Source organism: Labrus bergylta, chromosome 24, assembly GCF_963930695.1.
Source record: "Labrus bergylta chromosome 24, fLabBer1.1, whole genome shotgun sequence".
Taxonomy (NCBI): domain Eukaryota; kingdom Metazoa; phylum Chordata; class Actinopteri; order Labriformes; family Labridae; genus Labrus; species Labrus bergylta.
Genome location: NC_089218.1, coordinates 8,690,325 through 8,714,659, shown reverse-complemented (window position 1 = coordinate 8,714,659; position 24,335 = coordinate 8,690,325). Strand labels below are relative to the sequence as shown.

The 24,335-nt window shown below is 40.6% G+C and overlaps 1 protein-coding gene across 12 annotated transcripts in view; it reads left to right on the top strand.

The window, feature by feature from the left end:
• The window catches only part of tns1a (tensin 1a), an 84,234-nt gene that overhangs the window by 43,860 nt on the left and 16,039 nt on the right, over positions 1–24,335 (top strand). For 11 of the 12 annotated variants that reach the window (XM_065951768.1, XM_065951773.1, XM_065951771.1 and 8 more), the window contains 12 exons: positions 4,450–4,499; positions 5,333–5,504; positions 5,746–5,796; positions 5,935–6,057; positions 6,446–6,510; positions 6,936–7,019; positions 9,757–9,869; positions 10,141–10,201; positions 10,298–10,373; positions 10,525–10,654; positions 11,363–11,428; positions 11,570–11,695. In XM_065951768.1, coding sequence (XP_065807840.1) covers positions 4,450–4,499; positions 5,333–5,504; positions 5,746–5,796; positions 5,935–6,057; positions 6,446–6,510; positions 6,936–7,019; positions 9,757–9,869; positions 10,141–10,201; positions 10,298–10,373; positions 10,525–10,654; positions 11,363–11,428; positions 11,570–11,695 — 1,117 coding nt within the window. Of the gene's footprint in view, positions 1–1,986; positions 2,313–4,449; positions 4,500–5,332; positions 5,505–5,745; positions 5,797–5,934; positions 6,058–6,445; positions 6,511–6,935; positions 7,020–9,756; positions 9,870–10,140; positions 10,202–10,297; positions 10,374–10,524; positions 10,655–11,362; positions 11,429–11,569; positions 11,696–24,335 lie in introns of those variants that run through there. The other variant, XM_065951774.1, reaches the window with a different exon arrangement.

Below are 24,335 nucleotides of genomic sequence, written 5' to 3'. Positions count from 1 at the left end.
AGAAAAAGCTGCCAAGGCCTGGACCGCGACTAGGAATGCATGTTTAGTTTGACTTTGTTAAACCATGAAGGGTGTGGGTATGGGCAGCATGTTTCAGAGGAGGAAAGATTCCAGAAAAATATGAGAGAACCACTTCTAATGTAAAAGAAAACAGTTTATTCAAGCCAGCAGTCACAAAGGCTACATTTGCTAGCTTGTTTACAATGCTTTTAGAGAATGTCCTTTTTATATTTTTCATGGAATCAGATGGAGCATTTATTCAAAAGATAAAAGGAGCAATGATGTCCTGCATCCCTGTTTTCTTTCTTTTATGAGTCAGTGTTTGCGTCAGTTGTAGCCTGGATGTTTAGATCGGCAGCAGAAGTTCGATGGTGACTCAGAGGGAGATTATAAACACAGATTGGTCTGTGTACACCAGTCTGCAGGGAGATTAATTCACAGTCTGTGTGTTTTCACAGAGAAAAAAGGCAAAAGAAGGGAGTCTGACAAGCCACCAGAGTATGCAAATATAGGTCTATGCAATAAAGATAAACAGTGATAACTGCTTAATAGCATTCCAATGAAAGGTGTGTTTAGCTGTTTGTTAGCATCATTTGGCCACATTTTAGTTAGTGGCACACTTATCTTACACATAAACAGTAAATAACTGATTTATTTCTTGATCTCTTCACAATTTGGCTACCATCAACAGCTGAAGATCCAAGCTAAGTGCTAACTAGCTGCTGTCAACCACAACAAAACAAGCCACAAATCTTGTTTGGAATCTTTCCAGATAATGATGCACCAGTCTTTTAGACTTAAAGGACACATCAGCATCCAAAATACCCCAATTCTTTGATGATTTATAACCAACAAGAAGCAGTGCTGTTATCCTAGTGCAATAAGAGGTGTTAAATTGTATCTGTCCAATTGTTAAATGAATTAACAGCATAACAATATATTAGTAGTTTAAAGAGAAGGGAACATCATATTATATAACAGCAAGTGACAAGAGTTATGTGAGTTGTGGGTGCAATTACAAGAAATGCACCCAAAATACCAGGACACACTCTGTTCATTGACTCAGAGTTCATATTGAATTTAGTTGCACCGTCTTCAAAATGTTTTTGTCCGAACTTAATAGGTGAGTTGTGTTCGTCACTTCTTCCTTGTGTTATCTAGCTTTTATCAGGTTGCTTTTATTTTAAGTTAAGTGGTATTTTTTCTTGTTCTCACTGGTTTTAAGTTAGATGTGTTCGATGGATTTCAAATGAAGCATTTCTTTTTTTACTACAATTTTTGTTTTTGTATTCTTGATACTTAAATCAGATAATCATCTGCATATGGGTTTTCCATATATTCGTATATGTGTGTGTAAGTGTGAGCTTAGATAGATGAGGAAAGTGCTGCTGGAATGTTTATTTGGTTAGTCCATAGAAGACACTTCCATGGTGGTTTTGAGTCCAAGAACCCCAGCGTGACCATAATTGAGTCAGTGTGGGGCCTGCTTTATGGGGATTATTTAAATCAGTGTCTGGCCTAGGCAGAGGATTCAGAGTAAGTGGAGACATACATGTAAGCTCCTGACTGTGTACATCAAATATACTGCTATTTAGTACAAAGCAAACTAAAGAGAGTATTATTTCCCCAAATGTACAATAGCTTTAATGATGTGTTATGGTTTAAACCAATATTAGGATGTCGAAAGTTGTTGTTTTCCAGTATTCTCTGCTTTGGTATACATATCACTCATCACCCGATGTTTTCGGGTAATTAAGGTCAAGCACATGCAGCCAACAAGCATAAAAATACTCTATGTCCTCACAGGAACCATACGGCACACAAACATATGGCCTGGGACAAAAAAAAAAGGGAGTCAAGACAAGAGAAGCAGCAGGAGGGAGGGAGAGTTGGTAATAATGAGAGATAATGAGAGCGTAGGAGGAGTTGTTCCAGAGAACACAAAGTGGGCATGAGGGGAAGAAAGGAAAGAAAGCAGGAGAATGAGGAGAACACAGTCTAGAGGGGAAGAAGGAAAAGACTAATGTAAATACCTTATTGCATAATCGACATTAACTTACGCAGAAAAAATTAAACTTCTACAATCATTTCTACTATGAGGATCTTGAGCTTCTTTAGCAAATGGAGATTACACTTGCTATTACAGCGATGGTGGTTTCTGATTAACTGAAACGTAGAATTTTACATGGATTGAGTTTGAGGCTAAACAGTTACAGTCGATGGCAACAATGCCTCTGAGCAGGTCCATTCAAAGGCGTTTTGCACACCTGCGTTCATCCTGGAGGTGGAGCACTGGGCACCCGTTCAGCAAGGTAGGACAAACCCACACAGGAAGTCCAAGATGCTGCAACTGCTCTTTTTATAGGTGTTTTTTTTAATCATTGTATGAAAATTTCTGTGCTCTTTAGTTGAAAAAAAGCTTTTAACTCTTAATTTGAATTAGCAGCTGTTCTGGAGCTTCTAATCTTATCACATGGACTCCATGACGTATTGATTTTGTGTGCAATAAAGTCTCACATTTGAAGCATCTTTATCTCTATTACCTCAAAATGTATTGAGGTAATACTCCAGACATTTTGTCTTAATTTTCCATGAAACATGACATTAATATGCAAAAAGCGATTGTATTTTTCTCGCTTCTTTAATAGTTTTTACTGAAAATATATTGTTAGCAGTGTTCCATAGTTTTTTTTATTGCCAACAGTGACATCGGTTTTTGGCTAAATTGTAGCAATTAGAGCCACTCTTTTGTTTACTACCTTCAAAATCTCATATCAGTAGACTGCTAATTATGGCTGGTTGCAGAGATGTCAATGTGAGGGCTAGAAATACTTCCATTGACAATATGAAGCTGCACATCAAATTGTTGCTCATTGATGATTTTGAAACTGTGTTTGGAGCTCTATGACAGAGTGGTTAGCCATGTTATGCTTTGGCTCAATAGGAAATATTTCTGTCTTTGTTATGCCAAAAAGAACCAGGCGCAAGCTGTGGAAGCTAACCTTCTCCTGTGATAAAAAGTGCATTGAAATGGACAGATAGGCTCTACTTTACATGCTCCATTGGCTTTCACGAGGCGTTCGAGCACCCGTGTTTCTACAAGACAACAGATTGTTCCTGTGATGTGAAACGTAGCTGCGTAACACCCTCGCAGCCCCATGTGAACAGGCTGTTTCACTTTGCAAACCAGCGTACGCTGTCCGCCTAGCATCTGGTTCCTGTCAAATCATCGAGAATTATGCTTCCACATTTTTTTGCTCTTTATGGTGGGATTAGCTTTATCTGCAGGAATAACGGAGGCATTTGGGCCGTGTGTTTACCCTCACGCCATGGTTACAGACCTTTTTGACTCTTTTCGAGGGGGAAAATAGAAAACGCCTGTGTAGATAAAGCTGTCAAATGTCGTTCTGTATTTTTGGGTGGCTTTGTCGTTGAATCATAGAGACATAAAGTTCCCCCCTGGGCAGAAAAACGCTAAGAGGAAGAGCCAACTCCAGCATCTATTATGCAGCGATTCCTCGACAGAACAGCATATTTAGTAACATTTTCCCTTTGCAGTCCTGTCAAAATAAACCAGCCTGACATCCACTCTATGCACAGAAAACAACTACAGGACAGGATAATTAAAATGTGTGCTGAAATCCTGACAAAACCTGACTCAGGGTGGTTATCTCCTGGAATACAGTTGTGTGTTTGGGTTTCTTTTCTTTTCAGTCTCCTTCTCCATTCTATTCTGCTTCTCTTTATTAGCCCTTTTTGCCTCTTCTACTTGTTTTCACCTCTTCCTCTTCCTCTCCTTTTCTTATTTGCTTACTGCACTTGTCTTTTTATTCCCATGCTTCTTGACTTTTTCTTAACTTCTTCCTCCTCTCCTTTTTTTTCTATTAATCCTTCTTATACCTTCCTTGCTTCTCCTCTTTCATCTCCTTATTCCTTGTATATTTATTATCCTTCTGTTACAGCCTATTCTTTTTATTTTTCTCCATCCCCTATGGCTGTCCTTTCACTAGCTGTGCTTCCTTTCTCCATTATTCTTAGGGTTAGGGTTTTTCTAACTTTTTCTGATGCTGCCTTTGTCATCTTGTTTCTTATATTTTTTAAATGTGTTATTTTACTCTCAATCTTTTTTTTCTCCTTTTCCATCCTCCTATATCCTTCTTTGTCATAAGTCCTGTTACGTCTCCTCATCGTCACTTTTTTCTTACAGCTGTACTACTGGTTTCTCTACTACCTTCATTTCTTTTGTTTGTTTCCCCCCTTTTATTTTATCTTTATATTTTCTTTTCTCCAAGACAGTTTCAGTTTTGACTTTGCTCTGATAGTTTGTCAGATTGTAATTCAATAACATCATCATCATCACCAGATGGAGTTTGCTAATAAATCATTGTCTCCCCTCCCTCCCTCTCTCTCTCTCTGGTGTGTGTTTTTGTGTGTGTGTGTGTTCCTTAGGGATCTACGAGGTCCTGTAAGAGTGTGGAGATAAGGCGAAAGCAGTCGAGGTAAGAATCACCATCATTATTTGGTTTTATTCTAAATGGAGATACACAAATGAACAAACGCATATCATCAGCATAACAAGAAACAGGACCGACTGTTCAATGTGTATGAAATGAATCAGAACCTTCATTTCTTCTCTTTTGAGGAGTTGTCAACAGAAGTACAAGTTAGCATGAGTCCTAGGATTTGAAATAACATGGGGGAAATGGATTGTGCTTCTTTTTTAAGTACTAAATCCCTTCAATCCAATGTAATCCCTCATCTCGAATATTTAATGATGAACATCAAAAAGATTGTTTACCTTGAGTAAAACTGTTTCTCAAAGAATGTACGTCATCACTTCACCTCTCCATTGTTTCTCATTCTTTCTAAAAGGTTGATTCACATGTAAGGCTTTCTTTTAATGTACACTCATTGGCCAATGAACCAGCTGGCTGTGAGGTTGTATGACAACACCGGAGGTCACATCAACAGCCAGCAAAGGATTGTAAATCTTTTCCTTTCCAAGACCTATAAGCGTGAGCTGCAGGAGTTTACATTTGATCAAGTGGATGTTTGGGATGAACTCTTGTCGTTCGTCCCCAAGCGAGACCCAAGAGTTCTTGAAATGTTCTCACAGAAGCTGGAAAGAAATATTTACAACAGATTCACTACAAGATAATTGCTGAAAATAGAAAAGCAATTAGGACAGAATGTATCTCGTAATAACGGCTCTGATGTTTAGCCGATGATTGAGTGGCTGAGCTGTTTTTTTTTTTTTTTTTTAAAGCTTAAAAGATCAAAGCCTCCACTCTCCATGGAGTCCTTCTATAATGTTCTCCCCCTCCCTGTTCAGGAGTCAGAGTGTGGTTCAGGCCATGGAGGAGAGCTATGAGGTGGACCTGGTCTACATCACAGAGAGGATCATCTCCGTGTGTTTCCCGGCCGCCGCCGAGGAGCGCAGCTACATCACTCACCTCAAAGAGGTGGCGACGATGCTGCGCTCCAAACACGGCGAGCACTATCTGGTGAGCACCGCCATCCGAGGACGTCCTGTACAACTCTTATCCCCTTCTAGTGCTTCCTGTTTACACAACTTTGTCATTTGCTGGTGTAATTGGAGAGATTGTGACCTGTGCTTTTCAAACGATTCCAGAAATGTTTAACTCTTTGATTGATGCCCTGAATTGATCATGAGAAGACGTGTCATTGACTCTGATGTTGATTCATGCTTAATGTATTGATAATTATTCTCCTTGTGATGGACAGATGCTAAACCTGAGCGAGTGGAGGAGCGACTTATCAAACTTAAACCCCAAGGTATCAACACCTGAGCAGTTGGATCATCTTAGACATTTGTAAAACTATCAACTGACCTCGATTTTGAGAGAATATCAAACCAAAACGAACCAGTATCTTCCTTTATTTTCCTCCTTTCATCATGTTTATCCCACTCAGGTTCTTGAGTTTGGCTGGCCGGACCACCATGCACCGGCCCTGGACAAGATCTGCAGCATGTGCAAGGCCATCGACACGTGGCTCAATGGAGACCCACGCAATGTGGTGGTGCTGCACAACAAGGTAAAGCAGCGGAGGTCCTGGCAACGGTTTGTAGAAAGTGAAAAATTAAAGCATCAACCGTACTTTGTGAAGTATATATAGGCCAACATCCCCTTTGATTATGTCATTTCAAGGGACAAAATTTTTTACTTGCACACTGTATTACATTTTCTTTTTCTATATTTGTCAAAGGTTTAAGTTACGTTTACGTTATTAAAGTTTTCAGCTTTGAGGGGATTTAAAAATGTAATTCACGCAGTGTGCTGACTAGTCCATCATCACTTGGGGATTTCCTTGTTCCTCTCCTTATTGAACCAAAGACTGTTTCTTAAAATTTCTACATTTTACGTCTTAAAAACCTGAAGTCAGCATGTCTTTGAGTCTTGGTGTCTGTGCTTCTGTGTTTCAGGGGAACAGAGGTCGCACTGGGGTGGTGGTGGCTGCTTACATGCACTACAGCAACATATCTGCAAGGTATCCAACATGTCACACACGCACACACACCTAACACTTCAGCAGCTGTATTGAGTTGAAACTGAGACTGAAAGCTGTTGATGCACAGGGTTTTGTGAGGATAGGATAACTTCTCACTTACTGTAAGGCCTTGAAGTCTGGGACTAGAGTAGCCTTCAAAATTAAACACTGATGTGATTATTATGACAAAACTCTACATCCTGGCTTGCTTTATTTTTCTGGCTCTGGTGAGAAGAAGCCCCTCCAAAAGATGTCATAATTTTTAATGCAACCAGATGTTAACAGCTGGGGTGAAGCCAGGAGGATTTAAAGCTGCTTTGTAAGTGATGAAGACCAGGGGGTAGTCCTAAATCTTAAAATTGGGGGGGCAGAGACCCGAGGACATATTAATGGTGACACTGCTTGTCCAATGTTGTGCCACACAGTGCTGACCAGGCGTTGGACAGATTCGCCATGAGAAGATTCTACGAGGACAAAGCACTCCCCGTGGGTCAGCCATCACAAAGAAGGTCAGTTATTACCTCACTTCCTGTTTGAAGAAAGTCTGCTTACATAAAGCAAAGGGGCCGTGGTCAGATTTGAACCGACGGTCGCTTCAATGAGGACTATAGCCTCCATACATGGGGCGCGCAACATTTGCGCTAGGCTATCTGGCGCCCCATCTTTTATTAGTCTTATACTTGAGAGACTTCCTGCCTAGCAATGGTTAATACATGGTTGCTCAATCACCGGGGTTCAGTGATTGGCCAATTAAAGAACTGAATAACAGGGAAAACTGATTGATCAGTATTATGGCATAACTCAATCCCTCCTTTTTGGTTTGGAAGAGACTGTACAAAGGAAATTCTTTACATTTTTCCTTCTGATTATCTCCAGTTTAGTTTTAATTGGGATAATTGTGCGAGAATGTCATGGCACGGAGAGCAGCGATCTATCTTGTCTGTTTGAGGGATTCCATTGATGTCTCTGGGGAGGCTGCGGGGCTCGGTGGCGGTCCATTCCTGTCTTTTTTGCATATCAGAGCATACTCTTCTAATTCTTCTCCACTTTTAGCACTACATGTTTTGAAATAATGTCCTTTCCACAAATAGAGAGCAAAATATGAGGGTAAATTCCAAACCAGAATGGGTCAAACTAATCAAGAAAGGGTTGGAAGCATTTGGAATATTTCTTATTTTGATTTCAGCTTCCTCTAAGGGGAGTATCTTTAGAGCAAGCCTTCCTGTAGTCATAAATCTTCTCCTAGCATATTATTAGACTCCCTCTGCATTATTAGACAGTCAACTGCTCAAAGGCTTGACCCCTCACCGCCTCTCTTCTTCACCTGTGGAGAGAGGGATCCCACTTCTCAGAAAGGATGAGGTTACAGGGAATAGACGAAGAAACAAAGGAAGTAGCAAGGGACTTAACAGCACTTCGTTTCACCGCGTGAATTAGACATCCAGCCCTTCTGTAACAGGTCTATAGGCTTGCCCTCTGCCCCGCTGCTATTTCCTGCTTGGGATATAATTATCTCTGCCCCCGGAGTCCGCCAGTGTTATGGTCTGGAATGTGTGACATTAACATTAAGAGAAGGAGATGAAGACAATCTGCTGCTGCTGCTTCTGTAATAGCTTGTAAAAGTTTGGATTAGAGGTGTTATGTGCATCAATTAAGTGTAATTATCATGCAGCTTGTGAATTATTAGAATGCTTCAGTGAACAAACAGAGAGGATGGGCTGCCTCTTACAGGCCACAAGGTCAGAAGTGGGTGAATGGTTGAATGCCTTTAAAGTATCAAAAGAAAAGCAGGTTATTGGGGGGAAAGTTGATGTTTTAGTTTGTCCATTATTCCCCATTGATTTAAGGCATCTTCATTTAGTTTGGGCCCAAATAAAGATAAGAGCAAGCGCATGTTTTCCAACATCCTAGCAAAAATGCATTTGTTGGGACCCAATGGGATACCCAGCTGGAACCAGGCCAAATTAGTCCTCAGTTTCCGTGGGAAGCCTCATAGATGAGCCAAGATGACTTTATGAAGTTTGATACTGGGCCTGCACTGGTTGGATGTAGCCAATTTGAGAGCCATCTAATATTAAAGTTTTCTGACGGATGAACCGTATTCCATAAAACTTGACTTTATATATGGGCCTCAACATCAACCCACTAGAAAGACTCTGCTGAGCTCAGTTGAAGCCCACCCTACATGGTAAGCCCATGTAAGCCCCAATTGGACGTGTTGGCTGGGTGGATGCTTGGGATAAAATCTACATAGGGATAAAGCAAACTCTTGGTTCAAATCTACCAGGAAAACCTTGAGTTTGTGGTGGTGATATTGAGGTTTTGCAGCTGTGTGTAAGTTGGGTATATTCCAAGTAAGAAACCAATATGATACCAAATATTTTTCAATCTTGACTTTTTATGACTTTATATTTGAAGATTTGAATGTTTTGCCGGTTGAGAACTTCATCTTTGGCTTCATGGGTCACATGAACGATTAAAAACAAACACACATAGACATTAAAAGAGGGGAAACTGATCAGCAAATATGATCGCTGCAGTGGTAAAACCATTAAGGGCAATTAGGAGGCATGAAGACAATTAGTATTCTAGCAGAAGACATTACCCATTACTATTGGCTGATGTCTTATTCCATTAATTTGCATGTGTACAGTAAGCTGAATTGGCCAAAGCCTCGTGCAAAACCTTTTAATTATTCTCCATAGAAGACAGAACATGATTAGGTGTCAGATCACACACCTACTGTAGCTACGAGCTCTCAGCACGTCTCTGCTCGGCCTAATTGAATTAAAAGAGTCTAAACCATCTGGCCACTGACAGCAGAGCATGGAGGGGGTGTCTGCGTGCTGCGACCCCCACGGTCAAGGTCGTGTTTGGTACCATCATTATTATCATCATTAACAACCAGACCATGCTAACTCAACAGACCCCCAACTGGTATCTGTACACACCGATTCACTCTGCTATTTCTCTGCAATGGATGAAGGGTTTCCTTTTTATTTAGAACTGGATTTGATAAGTCCCAGTTTGTTTGTTCCAACCCTCTTTAATCCATCAACTTCCAGAAACTGATCCATGCTATCCCTCTTTGTTCCAAAGCAGTCCATCTCTAAACACTTGGATTCCTACCTACCTACCATAAAGCAAAAATAACATGCTTTTCAAAGAAGAAATGATGGTTTGACTTGGTTTCATGTTGAAAAAAAAAACTTCATGACCTATAAAAACGCTTTCCTTTTTCCTCAGGTATGTGCAATACTTCAATGGCCTTCTCTCCGGACACATCAAAATCAACAACAAGCCCCTGTTCCTGCACCACGTCATCATGCACGGCATTCCCAACTTTGAGTCCAAAGGGGGTGAGTATCTACATCTGCCAATCCATTCATCCATCCGTCAATTTTTGTCCTCTTATCCGAGGTCAGGTTGCGGTGGCAGCAAGCCCTGTAAGTCAACCCAGACTTCCCTCTCCCCAGCAACGTTTTCCAGCTCCTCCTGTGGGATTCTGAGGTGTTCCCAGGCCAGACGGGATGGAAAAATCACTCCAATGATCTCTGGGTCTCCTCCCAGGGTCTTCAATATAAAAGAAAAAAGAGCCGATGTTTCAATGTTGCTTGCTTTTCCTTCCAGGTTGCCGTCCTTTCCTGAAGATCTACCAGGCCATGCAGCCAGTCTACACATCAGGAATATAGTACGGGAACACTTCACTTCACTTTAGTTTGTATTCAATTCACTGCACACCCTAGCTGGATGTCGTGGACTTTATTTTTGTTTTGTTTTTTAACAGCAATGTGCAAGGAGACAGCAACACAAGCATCTGCATCACCATCGAACCGGGTCTGCTTCTCAAGGGAGACATCTTGGTGAGATCTCAATGAAAGACTCCATTAAATGTTCCATTTCTTGATCATCCTGACACTCTGTACTTCATGTTTTTGCAGTATTGTTCTTTCTTTTAAACCATGAAACAGCTAATTCTGTCCTTTCCTTCCTTCTCTTTCTGTCTCATCATAGCTGAAGTGTTACCACAAGCGGTTCAGAAACCCGACCAGAGACGTGGTGTTCAGGGTGCAGTTCCACACGTGCGCCATCCACGACCTCGGCGTGGTTTTTGGGAAGAACGAGCTGGACGAGACCTTCAAAGGTAACTCTGAGCTCTGTGGGATTATGTGTGTGAGTAAACGTGTAGCTGACGGTGATTTGAGGGAAATGTTTGTTTGTGAGGTGTTGAGTTGAAGCGAGAAAGGAGTCCAGAAAAGTACATGTAATCAGAGCAAGATGAGTTTGTTTGAATGCAGACCGCAGCGGGAGAATCAGTTTCTGATATGAAATCTAACACTCTGCTGCAGGAAGACTCAGCTCCTGGTATTTTGTTTTATAGCAAACATTGTCCCCTGGTGGTGGAGGCAGCTCAGCATTTAATTTGATCATGTCAATTGCAGGAAAATGATGTGAGAAAATGCATCCTCTTTCTATGAACGGTACAATTAAGAATGAATATTTCAATAGAAAAAATACAAAGAATGTCATCATCTCTTTCAAAAACATTGTCTGATTTATCAAACCAGTGCATCTATTTGGAGTAATTTTTAGGATTCAAAACAGGCAAAAAAATAAATACATTTGTAAATTATTTTTTGCCTGTTTTGAATCCTAAAAATTACTCCAAATAGATGCACTGGTTAGATTTTTGTCTTTTCAAACTAAAAAATTTTGTTGAAATATAAGAACTTGTTTTTTGATTCAATGTATGGCTCCAAGAAAGGATAAAACACACTGAATCTCACCCTGATTATTGTGTTTGTGAGCTTGTTAATTTTAACAAACTTGAATCTTCTCCGTGTCTCTACAGATGACAGGTTTCCAGAGTACGGGAAGGTGGAGTTTGTTTTCTCATATGCACCAGAAAAAATTAAAGGTAATCCATTTTTTCCTTGGAGAAAAAGGGTCAAATGGAGAATGTGTATTATATAAGTGGAATGTATATCAAGTGTGGACATTTAGGGTGAAATATCACCCTACTAGTGACAGCTGAACACATTCTGTGTCTGCTCCTCAGGCCTGAGCCACCTCGAAAACGGCCCGAGCGTCTCTGTGGACTACAACACCCAGGAACACCTGATCCGCTGGGACTCCTACGAGAACTTTGAACATCGCAGTGAGGACACCGTGGACGGGGAGCACGGTATGTCCACATAAACACACACAAACTCAAACACACACACACACACACACTGTTTAATGGATTGGTTGTTTACACTCATCTACAGCTGCTAATGGAAACATCCCAGATTTCACATGCTGCCTCATCTTGTAAAGCTGCTTTAGTTGTGTGATTTTTTTTTCCCTTAAAAGCTTATACAAGAGGAATACAGAAATGTTTATCTCTGCAAGGAAAGTCTCACGTTGTTTGACTGCAGCTTGGAAAATGCAGAAAAAAGTGAGTTTAGGGGAATACAAATGTTACTCTGAAACAAATCTGTATGAGCTGAATCTGAGGGGGAAATATTAATTTTGAAAGCTTTTGTATTTGACTTTAATCATAATACCAACATGTTCATCACACCGACCATGTTGAGGAAACAGGAAGTTAGTTGCGGAGTTCCCAGCTTCACAACACAAGTCGAAATAAGTGGTGTACTTATTGCAATGTTCAACCTCTGCACAGACCCAAATTTTTCTAGTAATATTATTCAATTATTTAAAAAAAATACATCTTAATGCAGTATTTTCAGCATTAAGCGTTATCACATTTTTTATCCAATCCTGGACGAGAGAGATGTGTCCCTTTTGCGGTCAGTTTAAAGCTCCTGTGAGAAACTTGACTTTGTGTGGATTTTGGCGCCCCCTGCGGTCAAAGTGGCACATCACCTCTAACGAAGGTCTTGCCCAGTTCTTGTGTAAGTCACACAGAGGCATCGATATTCATTTCAGTCTGTTTCATGGCCAGTTCAAAACTCCTGAGAGGAGCTTTAATAGATTTTCAGATACTTGTTTAATTCAGTCACACTTAATTCATAAATCATATTCCTTAAGTCACCACTGATAGTTCTAAATCTGTGGCTTGATGCACTCTTCTTAAAAGAAGCTATGTCTTTCCACTCCTCACCCACATCTCTGAGCTACCTCACCCCCCTCCTCCTCCCCCACCCCCCACCAGACCTGTCAATTAGGCCTTTAAATAGCCACGGCAGAAATAGGGGGGCGTCAGTCGCCCTGCTACTGGCTGCCCCCTCCCCAGGGGGGTTGTAACCCGAGACACCACCTCCTTGTGTCATGTACCACCTCCTGCCTCTGCACACATAGACATGAATGAGAAAAACAGGTCGGACTCGAACCCGGATCACCCGCCTGAAGGACTCTGAAGCCTCTGCTCATGGGACTTGCACACCAGCCGCCAGGTCACCAACGCCCCAACAAGCCCTACTCCAAACACACTCACAAGTGCAATAACTGACTTAAAGACTTAGCTGTTATGTTGAGAGGAATCTGTTAAAATAGAGAATTCAAATTCACAAATTCATCTTTTTCCACCCTCAGTAAAGTGACATCACAAAGAAAAGGTTCATCTTTGAACACGCGATTCCATTCTCACCATGACTTTCTTTAGATTCTCATCTCACTCTCTAAAAGTTCATTGTTAATCGTCTACACATCCATTTATATTGGTGTTTTTATCTTTTTTAAAAAATGCATGAGTTTGGAGGATGACTTAACAGCGAATCATCGCAAGATAATTCCCTTAAATAAACTGAGCATCCTACATTGATTGCATCATGAATCATCCTGCCGTAGACTTTCCTAATCGTGTCCTAACAGCGATGATGACGTTCATAATTACAGCTGTTAATCTGACAAACTCGCGCAAACAGAAGGATGCTCTCACCCTCAGCTGAGTCAGCACTTGGCAGCCATTGTAACACAGCCTCTGCTTTTATAGATGGGTTTTTCTTCTTCTTTTACCGGCTGCGCAAAAACCCATTTCATTTTTATGAACATCCCCGGAGGAGCGTCGCCGTAATTGCTGCGTTGCAAGAAGGTCAGTGGGAAATCGCCAGGATTGCAAGTTGGATCCTAATTGAATGGGCGGCGGGGTTCTCCGCACTCAGCAGAAAGGAAAAAACCTCTCGGCCAGTTTATTCATTTGTGTAATTGCAGCTTTGGCTGTTACACTTGGACTTGAGAACTCTTTTTTTTTATAAGTGATGGAGATAAGACACAGAAGGAGGTGTTGCTTCTATTTTAAGGGTGCAAAAACAGCATATCTGTAGAAAAAGCATTTAAATCATGGCACAAAAAAAGTTATTTTTAGACTCATCACCTCTGACTAATTATTTCGGATTATCAGATGGAAATATCAGACTAATCTTCAAACACATTAAATGCATAACACTTAATAACACCATGACAGAATAGACTATTTTTACACTCGTATCACTCATCAGGAATCGTTTAGAGATTTCACGCTTGTTTATTTTTCCGAGTGTTAAATAAATGTTTCGGGCCTCAAGCGTTGATGCCCGCATGCATCTGGGAGCTCATCCTGACGCCATTTTTAAATCCCACAACCTTGGCGATCACGCTGAGAGGACTGAACGAGAGATGGGTGTCATTAAACGGGGCTGCGGGATTAGGAAGCTTAGGGGTTGTGTGTGTTTCATACCAATGCATGCGCTCATTGGAAACAGATATTTGGACGTGTAAAGGTATTCTTCCAGCTGTTTGGGTTAGACTTTCTCACTGTTCCTGCTCTTTATGGAGCTGCGAAAGAGCCCGCACATGGCTGTCACCTTTTTGTATGTTTATAAGTTTGCTTTTGCAGTTTTTTATGTGGTAGTATGTGTATGGAGACGCACCTTGTGTTTATCGGCTCGCCCTTTGCTCCACTAATAGCCCCGCTGTGTGGTGGCAGCTGTCGACCCTGGAGGTCAAACAAGTCAGAAGGCCACCGTTTGGGCCACTGAGCAGCCAAAGAGCAACAACTGCAGTGTTATGAGCCCAATCTGTCGTCTAAAAATGACACATTTCTGACTGAAAAAACATCAGCACTATCACAAAGTCTGCATTTTTTTTGGGGACATTTTGTTCCGACTGTTAATCATGGAAATAGATCGTAGATGTATCGTTTATACACACTTTACTCAAATGAACGCCAAAAAACGGAGGCGCAATTAACTTTAAATGTTTATCAACCTGTCAGATACCTTACAGATGTTAAAGTGTAATGATTCCAAACATTAAAGCCATGTTTCCACCAGAACCTTAAGTCCAAGGATCTACCTTTTGAGGAACTAAAAAGTCCGGGTACATCTTTGCCTCCCGTACTGTATGCTGGGATGTGAGCTGCTGCCCCAAAACGGTCCATGCAATATTTATCGCAAATCAAGTGGATCTCATGAAGGTTTAGGATTTGATTGAAAAAAGTAATTTATATTAAAAGCTGACAGAATTTAAACTTGACTATTGCGATACAGCTTTAAGAATAAAACGGTTAAGAAAGGTCATATGGAACTAACTTTTCTTAGTTCATGGACACAGTGTATATTTGGCAAATTGAAGATTGGTTGAATTTTTCACAAGAATAACGCAGCATCTCGCCTCTGTAGAAGTGTTGGAGCGTGTCGCTGTGCTTGTGGTTTACAGTCGGGCAGAGGGCCCAGTGTCTGCACAGGCTGCCTTCCTTGTTTACCGCCCTGTACTCCCATATTTGGCTGGGGCCGAGCCCTGAAACATGTCTGGAATATCTGGGCAGAGACAGACAGAGAGGCTGAGATAGAGAGACAGACACTGAGAGGCAGAGGGACGCAGAGACCGCCAGAGTTTTTTACTTCATAGTGAACAAAGGAGAAAGGAAAAAAGAAGACCGGGAATGAAATTATATCAAGAAAATGTAAAGCGGCTTAACAGCGTTGGTTGGTAAGTAGTATCCTGTGGCCTTTGGGTTGCTACTAGCAACTTCTTAAAACAAATTAGCAACAAATATTATATAATAAAGCATGAAAATTAGAATTATTATGTAATTGATGCAGGGACCAATTGGTTTCTTGCAACATTATGCAGGTTTTGCCCTCGAAAACCACATCTCATGACAAGAATACCATTTCTTGTTAAGTCCGTGTGCAGACTTAAGAGTTTGTTTGTCTGTTTGTTGCGTTTCCATGTCAACACGGTTGCATCCTGTGTGTTTGGCACCTATATGAAACCAAATGAGTCATGGAGTGAGCAATTTGTGTGCGGAACATTTTATGAGCGGGCTGCAATTTTGGGTACACCAAAACTATCAGGGAGCATGGTTGGTAGCTGGAGAGAGGGTGCACGGGGATACGTTGCAAGATTTCAAACTACTCTGGAGACAGTATTTGAATAGAGAATGTTTTTATTTAGCAGTTTTGTTGATTATTTGTGCATCTTATTGGCGGAAATTGGAGATATACTTGATAACAATTGCTTCTTTTGGTACAAAGATCGACTGAAAGGTAACATTTATGTTAGAAATGACTTCACATTTAGTCCACATAGATGCTCAGGACACTTTTAATGGCATTATTTCTTCACTAAGTTAAACAATGTTGAAACTAATTTTGAACTCAGCTTCCAGATTTCTCCGTGTCCAGCTTCCCGTTGCTGTAAAAACATGTTCAAAACTTTCCAAACTAAATATGGCGGACAAAAAGTCCATTATTGTGAAGCATGTCTTTGGTCTGCAGAAATGGAGATCACTCAGGTATTTTAAAAGCACCCTGTGTGTGTCTTGCATGAGCCTATAATGCTTCTAGTTAGACCTCTCGCTGACAGCATGGTGAGCGGCAGCAGCAGGTTCAAATCCCAGCCCTGGAAACCCAGCTGAGCCGCTCCTCATCTCTTAATGCCTCCTTTCGCCTACTGTCTGTTTAGATGTCTCCATGTGGCTCTCTTCTTTGTCTTACTCCATTTGCATTTTATTGCTTTTAGTTCATTCAGCTTCATTTGTCATTTCTCTAGACGTAGATTAAAGAATTGTAGGACAGAGATGACAGACAGGATCTAGGTAGACAACAAGCCAGATGTGGTTTTATGACAGCTACTAATCCCCACGAGTGGAAGACACATGGAAGGACAGATGTACAGAAAACCCACAGACCATTTAGGAGACAGTCAGATGTACAGAGGCAGACTCGCAGGCACTGACGGGATCCTGTCAATCTTCTTTTTGTATTTCTGAAACAATGTTATGGTATATACCAAGTGTAAAAGTGTAGAATTGATACTAAAGTAATATTTCAGGGCTACTTTAAGCACACTTATTAAGTTCCAATATCCAGCTTCTCGGACAGAAAATGTGATTTTTAAATATAGATTGTAGAGATTAAAATGCCACTTAAGTGCATGATATTTGAGTTTGTTAGTAGAGGAACTTTGGGCAGATTTAATTTGAGGTTTTATAGATTGACATGCATAGCTAAAAGCATGCCTCACGTCTAATGTGAATCCAGTGGAAAGGGTGCTCTTAAACATATTCTGAATTTGGCTTGAGTTGTACCAATGGCAGCAAGGAGAATGTTTAAGTTCATACTAAAAAGTCTAAATCTTCCCCCATCTCTGGAAAAGAAAACTTGTAAAGCAGACTTTTTTTTTAGATGTCTGGCACTATTTATATGCAGATTTGCAAGCTTGCAGTCTTCTTCCTCCTAGACTTTGCTGTAATATTACATGTTACCACCGTCCCACTGTCCAGCCGTGAAATAGTGTGAAACTGGTTGTAGACATATTGTATATCGTGCCACCTTCATTCTTAAGTGTCTCGGACAAAACACTGTTCCACTCTTAACAACCTTTGGCTTTAGCGCTACTTTAGGTACCTTTCAATTTCTTAAATGCTAAAATGTAGCTCTATCTAAAGATGAATGATTGAATGAGTTTCAACAACATCTAACCTCATTATGCCTTTAAACATCGGTTTAAATTAACCAGAAATATCTCCAAAACTCGACCCAGTCTCGACTCTATATCTACGCTTGAACTTACATTTCATCTCTCAGAAAGAGTTGGCATGAATCAGACGTGGAGTGTAGCTGGATGTCAGACAGACAGTCGGATAGCTTTTTATGACAGTCACTCAGATGACAAACAGGCGGATAGATGACATCACCCTGAAATGAATCGTGGAGCCAGACGCTGATACGGTCACGTCACGTTACCTCAAACTGTGACAGCTGGACACTAGGTAATAGATGGACTGAGAGGCAGACATGGCAAATATAAAACCGCGACAGTTTTCCTTGTGCCAGTCACTGATACACAAACCATGACGCCTTTCTCCCTGATGGACTGTCACATCATCTTTCATGATCTGCCGCAAAAAATGGCCCTAACTCAATAGGCCATTTTGACCTTAACATAGCGATTATAATTAATTAATGTAAATATCTGTGTTGTCTACAGCTCAAAACAGAGCAGTGACAAAAAAGTGGCTGCCAATACTAGAACAAATAGCTTTACAAGGACATTTTCGCAGTGTCTCCCCATGTCTCCCACATACTCACAGATCTTTAAGACAAGTCATTCAGTTGTCAGTCAAACCAGTCACCCACTGCTGGCATGCAGACTGCCAGTCGTCACGAAGATATGAAAGCTGTGAAGGTGAATGTCATATCCTGCTGCGAGATACCCGACGGCTTGCTGACAGCCATGGGCTTGCCACTGCTTGTCACTGTGTATAATTGCACATGGAAGAGTCACCAACTGACTCGAAAATGTTGTGGCATGTGATGAAGAGCGAAGCAGTTGAGGTCTTGAGATCAAAGACAGAGTTACTTTCGTCAGGCTGTAAACTTCTCAAGCTCTTTAACATACCAGACATTAATAAACCTCATTTAAAGATCATTTAAAGACAAGTTACTTGATTAGATAATCTGTTATGCAATATCCTTATTCTACTGCTACAAAAGAAGCATAACAAGGAACATTCATACTGTATTTCTTTCTCTGCACTTGCAAAGTAATTGTTCAGTTCATGTTCAAAACTAGAGATGTTATTTTTTTTCAAACTCTTTATTTCTGCTGTGATCCCCTTTCACGCTGGTCCCCTAGTTGAGCTTTCTCATTGCTTTGGATGAGTGTTGGAGTAATATGGTTCTTTACATCTTTGTCCTCTTGGCCCACTTTAAATCAGGGTGCATCATTTTTCCAAACCTCCAAGTTTAACTATTCTCACACATGCACAACAGTTTCCCCAAACCCATTGACCTTCGCTCAACCTCTGTGACCTTTCTGGCACAAGTTTACCTTCTATGTAGGTCGCTAAATAGGTCTTACTGTAGTAATCTGTGTGCATATGTATTTATAATCACATAAAAGCATATACCATATCCAATAAAACACTCTTTGCGATCCTCTGTCTGAAGTGAGCAAGCGGCCCACCATGGGAGCGTGCGGATAAACACTAGGTGTGTTTCTATATTTACATGTGTCTGCATTTTGTTAGAAAGGGTTTGGTCATCATGTCTTCTATAAGAGAGTCAAGCCCATCGTTAAGTTTTCCTCACCACTGAAACGCTTTGAGGCAGCCTATCAGTAATTCCAAAGGAAAAATCCAGCAAAAGACTTTTAAAATAGTTAGTTGTGGTAATGATGTGCGATACTTTTATTCCTCAATTAATACCAGTTCAAGATCGATAGGTTCCAGCTCTAAAAAATCTATTTGTAGTAGCACAGTTACTATAATGTATATGACAGTATCATCTGTGTAAAATGATGTATGGAATGGTTTATGGTTAAAACGCTATTAAGATATTAGATAATGTAAACGGATCCTACAACAATGCCCTGAGGCACTCCTTAAGGGATCCTGGGGAAATGTACATGAGTTATTTTGAGCAGTTTAGTTCCTCAGGGAGTTTTTTGTTCACTTAAGAAATAATAAATCACTTAAATTATGAAGGGTAACGTAGTTGGTGAAACCTGTTCATCAATGTTATTCCCACTTCTGACTTCCTATATTTGGCTCTTAGCTACAACATTTTTTTACACCATGAACCCAGGGAGTAATTGAGGAAGTATGTATGCATATTCAGCTGCTGTGTCCACCATGTTCACACTTCTTTATAGGCTTGTCGACAAATGTGCCCCCTCAATCAGTGTCTTTGTTAATATCAAATGTACTAACTATGCATATAATCCACATCCCAGCTGGTGCATTTTATACAACAATAACAATGGTGGTAACACATTGTCTATTTTTAACAAACCATTGGCCACAGGTGTTTAAATGGCTTTTTAATGGCCTCCAAGCCTGCAATATGGCAATGAGCACTCAAGTGAACACTTAAGAGACTACTGCCAAGAGGCAGGTGCTGTGGGTGTGTGACTCTGTGTGGTTTTGTGTGTGTACAACTGTATGAGCAATGCTTCTGGCACTTTCACAAGAGAGGAGAGCACCTGTCACATAAAGAGAATAAAGAGAATTGACAGGTGTGGATAAGAGGTTGGGGGAGAGAGTGACATTAGTTGAAGAAAGAGAATGTTTAGAGGCTTAATTTAATCACCAATTTGGATCCAATTTTAAGTTTAAGAGAGCCCTCTGGAGCAACATGCTTTTAGTATTCATGTGCAAATTGCCCCATAGAATTCTACTTAACTGAACATTTAAATGAGTAAAGATAAACTTGGCTTTGCAATGGCATATTGCATTTATTTTATTTTTTAGATAACAAGTTGTAAACTATTTCTGTTAGCCAAGCCGTAGTGACTCAATCGATCTTATTTGAAGTCTACTGGAGCCATTTGTTCTATTTAAATGGAGGGCTGTTTGTTTGTGAAATTCAGAATGAAGCTCACTAGATCTCTGACATTGGTGTTACTGTATGGCAGATGATGCAGGTTCATTAAAACTATTTAGTATGTCGTCATTCCTGGATCATTCCTTGATATATGTACAGCATTTACTATTCGATCCAAAATCGAATGAAGGAAATGTATTACAGTATTGCTGCCCAGTAACTGTGGTAACTGTTGCATATTTTAGGGGTTATAAAAAACGTTTTAATTGGCTTCTGATTTTTTCTTAAAGCAGAAACTTGTTGAACCAATTTCTTTCTTCCTGGCAGCAATTACACAATTATACCATTATACCAGAATTTCCTGATAATAATGCTCCATTTATAAGACCTTTGAGGATGATTGTATGTTTTTAAGGGAGGTCTGACATCAAGGACTTGTCAGTTGGCATCTGAACGTCAACTTTTTAATTCAGACAACCAAATTCACTTTAATCATTTCCAGGACATCCATTTTGTCGTTGTCACAACTCCATCAATGATAATTATGATACATATATTTAGGTCAGCTCAATTTCCATCATGGAACTTTTGATCGTATTACATAATCTTCCTCAGCAGGCTCTTTTTTTCCCCAGACGTCATGAAATACAGATGGTCAAATTAACCATTTCTCAAGCTACACACACACACACACACACACACACACACACACACACACACACACACACACACACACACACACAGTGCTGTGGAGACGGACTGATCAATAAACGAATGGATGGTCGACGGGACCCAATCAGACATTTGGATAAAAGACAACAAGATTTTAGAAAACTTCAAATTTAGAAAATGTCAAAATGTTTATCCAAATGTCAATGTCTTTGCCATGTTCAATTAAAATATTCCCTATCTTAGCAAAACAATGTGATACAGGCAACGATTTGTGGACTTTGTAGTGAGATTGTCTGGGAGAAATGTCAAATTGTATCTTCCCTATCTCAAGATTTATACTTATCTCAGAAAGGAGACACTGGCTCCTTGGACAGATTGAAAACTCTCTGGAGGGGATCAGAATTGAGCGATATGGTGTGCAGTAATGAATGTAATGTAGGCGCACAAGCAATAGAGTAAGTATGAGCTTTTTACAGTATATTCTACAGAGCTTTGCGCGTCAGATTTGTGCAGACATGCGGCTCATCCTGTAGTCACTGATTTTAAAGAAAAACTCATTCAACCCCAGACGTCATATACAAAATATGTGTACATGTAGCTGTAGTGATGCACAGAAGAACATGAGTCTCCAGGCTTGTGCACATGCCATACGTGTGGGGCAAATGTAAAGGTTGTGACCTTGCAGCGCTCGTTTAGTGAGTTCTCCTCGCGCCCTACATTGTTTGGCACGAGCTTCTTGCATTGCTTCTTCTCTTTACTAAGTCTTTAGTGGATTGCACCAAATTCGCGGATCTGTCCCCACCCGATAGTGAAGTGAGAGAAAATAGCTAGGTGTTTAAGGAGGTGAGAGTCATTTCAGAAATTCATACTTGAGCTGTGAGTCAGTCCCTGCTGTGACGTTTCTGTCTACACGTTATCCTGTTGGCATACAATTACCAGAGCCTCAACAAATAGCAGCCACTTCACAAGTTGGGAATTTGCTATTGGAAGAGCAAAGAATGAGAATAATTTTGGATATTTTGTTTGCAACTTATGGATACTACATAGTCATATATATGTTAAAGTTTGTGGAATTGGAGTTTGTTTCTAAGGAATAAGCTTTTATAAGATAAATGAACAAATTATCAAGCTCACAACACAACAAGATCAGCTAAAGATGGTATTTCTTGGTCTGATTGGTTGGTGGTTCGATGGATATTTTTCGCAACAGCACCAAAAACAAGAACAGAATTGAGACACATAAAGCGAAAGTAGATCAGAATATTTCTTGGTGATACAATCGCTGAAACAAAGCTGCACAAACCTCCTACCCTAAAGTTTTTTTCTGGTTTTTCATTGAGTTTCTGAGCCATGACAAGTCAAAAATCAGCGCCTGCTCCCCAGATTTAACCTCAGGAACGGGGTTAACCAACAGCTGGAAAAAGTGTCACCATGGAGAACTTGAGTTGTTTTGCCACATGGTACTTAAAGATCCTCTTTTATGAGCTAGAATGAGGGCATTCCCTATTCTGTTGAAGGTCAGGGAGTTTGTGAGAGAGTCAAAGACAAACAGAGTTCAGTGGGAAGAATTGTGAAATGAAAGCTCTTTAAAAGCTGTAAATTACGTACTTCCAAGGTTTAAGTTACAAAATTCAGGGATATTTTTCATCAATAAATCAGTACTTTAAGACCAGTAGATCAGAAGTTACAGGTAAGGGTGGTGATCCTTGGTTGGGGGATTCCGTCTGATGACATCACCAGACATGGGTGCCCTTGTCCCGGGCAGTCAGAAGTTGTGGGAGTTGTAGTTTGTTTAGAACAACATCGCTTCCCAGGCAGCTGCGATGTGGTAGTGGTGGTAGTGGTGGAGTCCCTCCCCCGCTGCCGGGAACAGAATTTCAGAGATCATCACAGGATGCCAGCTCACCCTTTCGGCAGCTTCGGTGCTACAGCCCCGCCTCGACTCGCTCCAACAGAGCACATGTTGGGTGATGAGAGCACATGAATAAGAGAGTGAGAGAGGAGTCCAGAGACAGAAAGTTCAGTCACTCAGAGGCTACTGAACGCACTTGATGTAAAGACTCAACTGTGGACAACATTTTTCTTTGCAATTTCAATGGAACTGGCTCAAGAAGAGAAAATATTGAATCTATTTTTGAGTTTTTTGGGAAAGATGGAGTAGGAAGTCAGGCATTTTTATCTAGAGTTCAGGTAAGGTTTATTTATCTACTAAGTTTAATACTATGAAAATATATTTAATAGTGATTTGAAGCAAATAAAATCATTAACTTTCAATAATATACTTACATACATTTTACAGAATTTCGAATGTATGTTGACAGTTTACAAAGCATGATTGCACTCAGCAAAGAACGCTTTTTTCTTCTTTGTCCTCCAAATAAACGCATTTTCTCCTCAAAATTCTATACAACCATGTTTTAATCAAAGGTCTTATTCCAAAATAAATTAAACCCAACACCAAACCAAATGCTATGCCAAACCTTGCCACTGACTTTCATGTAAACTTTGTGTAGTGATTAAAAACAACCACAGAAACAAACTGTGTTTACAACTTCCTGGCCTGCCCTCCCATTCTTGTTGCTACTGTGCTTGTGAGATGCTGTTGACATGGGTTTGGAAATAGCTGCCGTCCGAGCGATTTACCATCTGTCCCCAAGGGACGCTCAATTTGGAGCCCGCCATGGTCATGTATACGTCGTGTATCACTTTGCAAATGTATACAGGACACTGGAGGACAGTATTGGTGTATTATTTTCTTCTTGTAAGCATGAGTGCTACCACAGAATGAACTGTTGGATGTGTGATTGTTGGACTTCATAGACGCATGTACCTGTATGTTGTTTTTATTTTTACAACAAAAAAAGCAACAAACCAAAATCACCAAAAAACAGTTATTACTAAGAGCAGACCATTTATGCTGTTTTATATATATGTTACTCCTTCCAGTCTAAGCACTAAGAAAAAAAAATACTCAATCTGCAACATGTAATCAAAAAGTCTGACTTTGCCAGCATGAGTCAGCAGCCAGATAACAACTTGAGGAGACAGTTTGTCCTCTCCCAGTCCAGCTCTGGGATTGGCAAACTGGCATCACTGCTCTTGCCTTGGCTCACACAGACCAGTTGGCCAGGACCCTCCCTGGTTCACGTCAGACCATGTGGGCCTGCTCTGACGCAACGTGACAGGGGCTTTAGTCCTGCAAATTGGCTATTAATAGCTCTGGAAGGGCTGTGTTGCTGGTGGAAGGGCTGCTGGCTGAACCTCAGGGTCAAAATAAGATGGGTGCAGAGGGGGGTCACTGGGCTTGTGGTGTGAGGGATACTGTTCCATGTAAAAGTGACTTGATGAATGATGTTAATAAGATCTCATTAAACCCCTTTGTGCACAAGGGTGAGA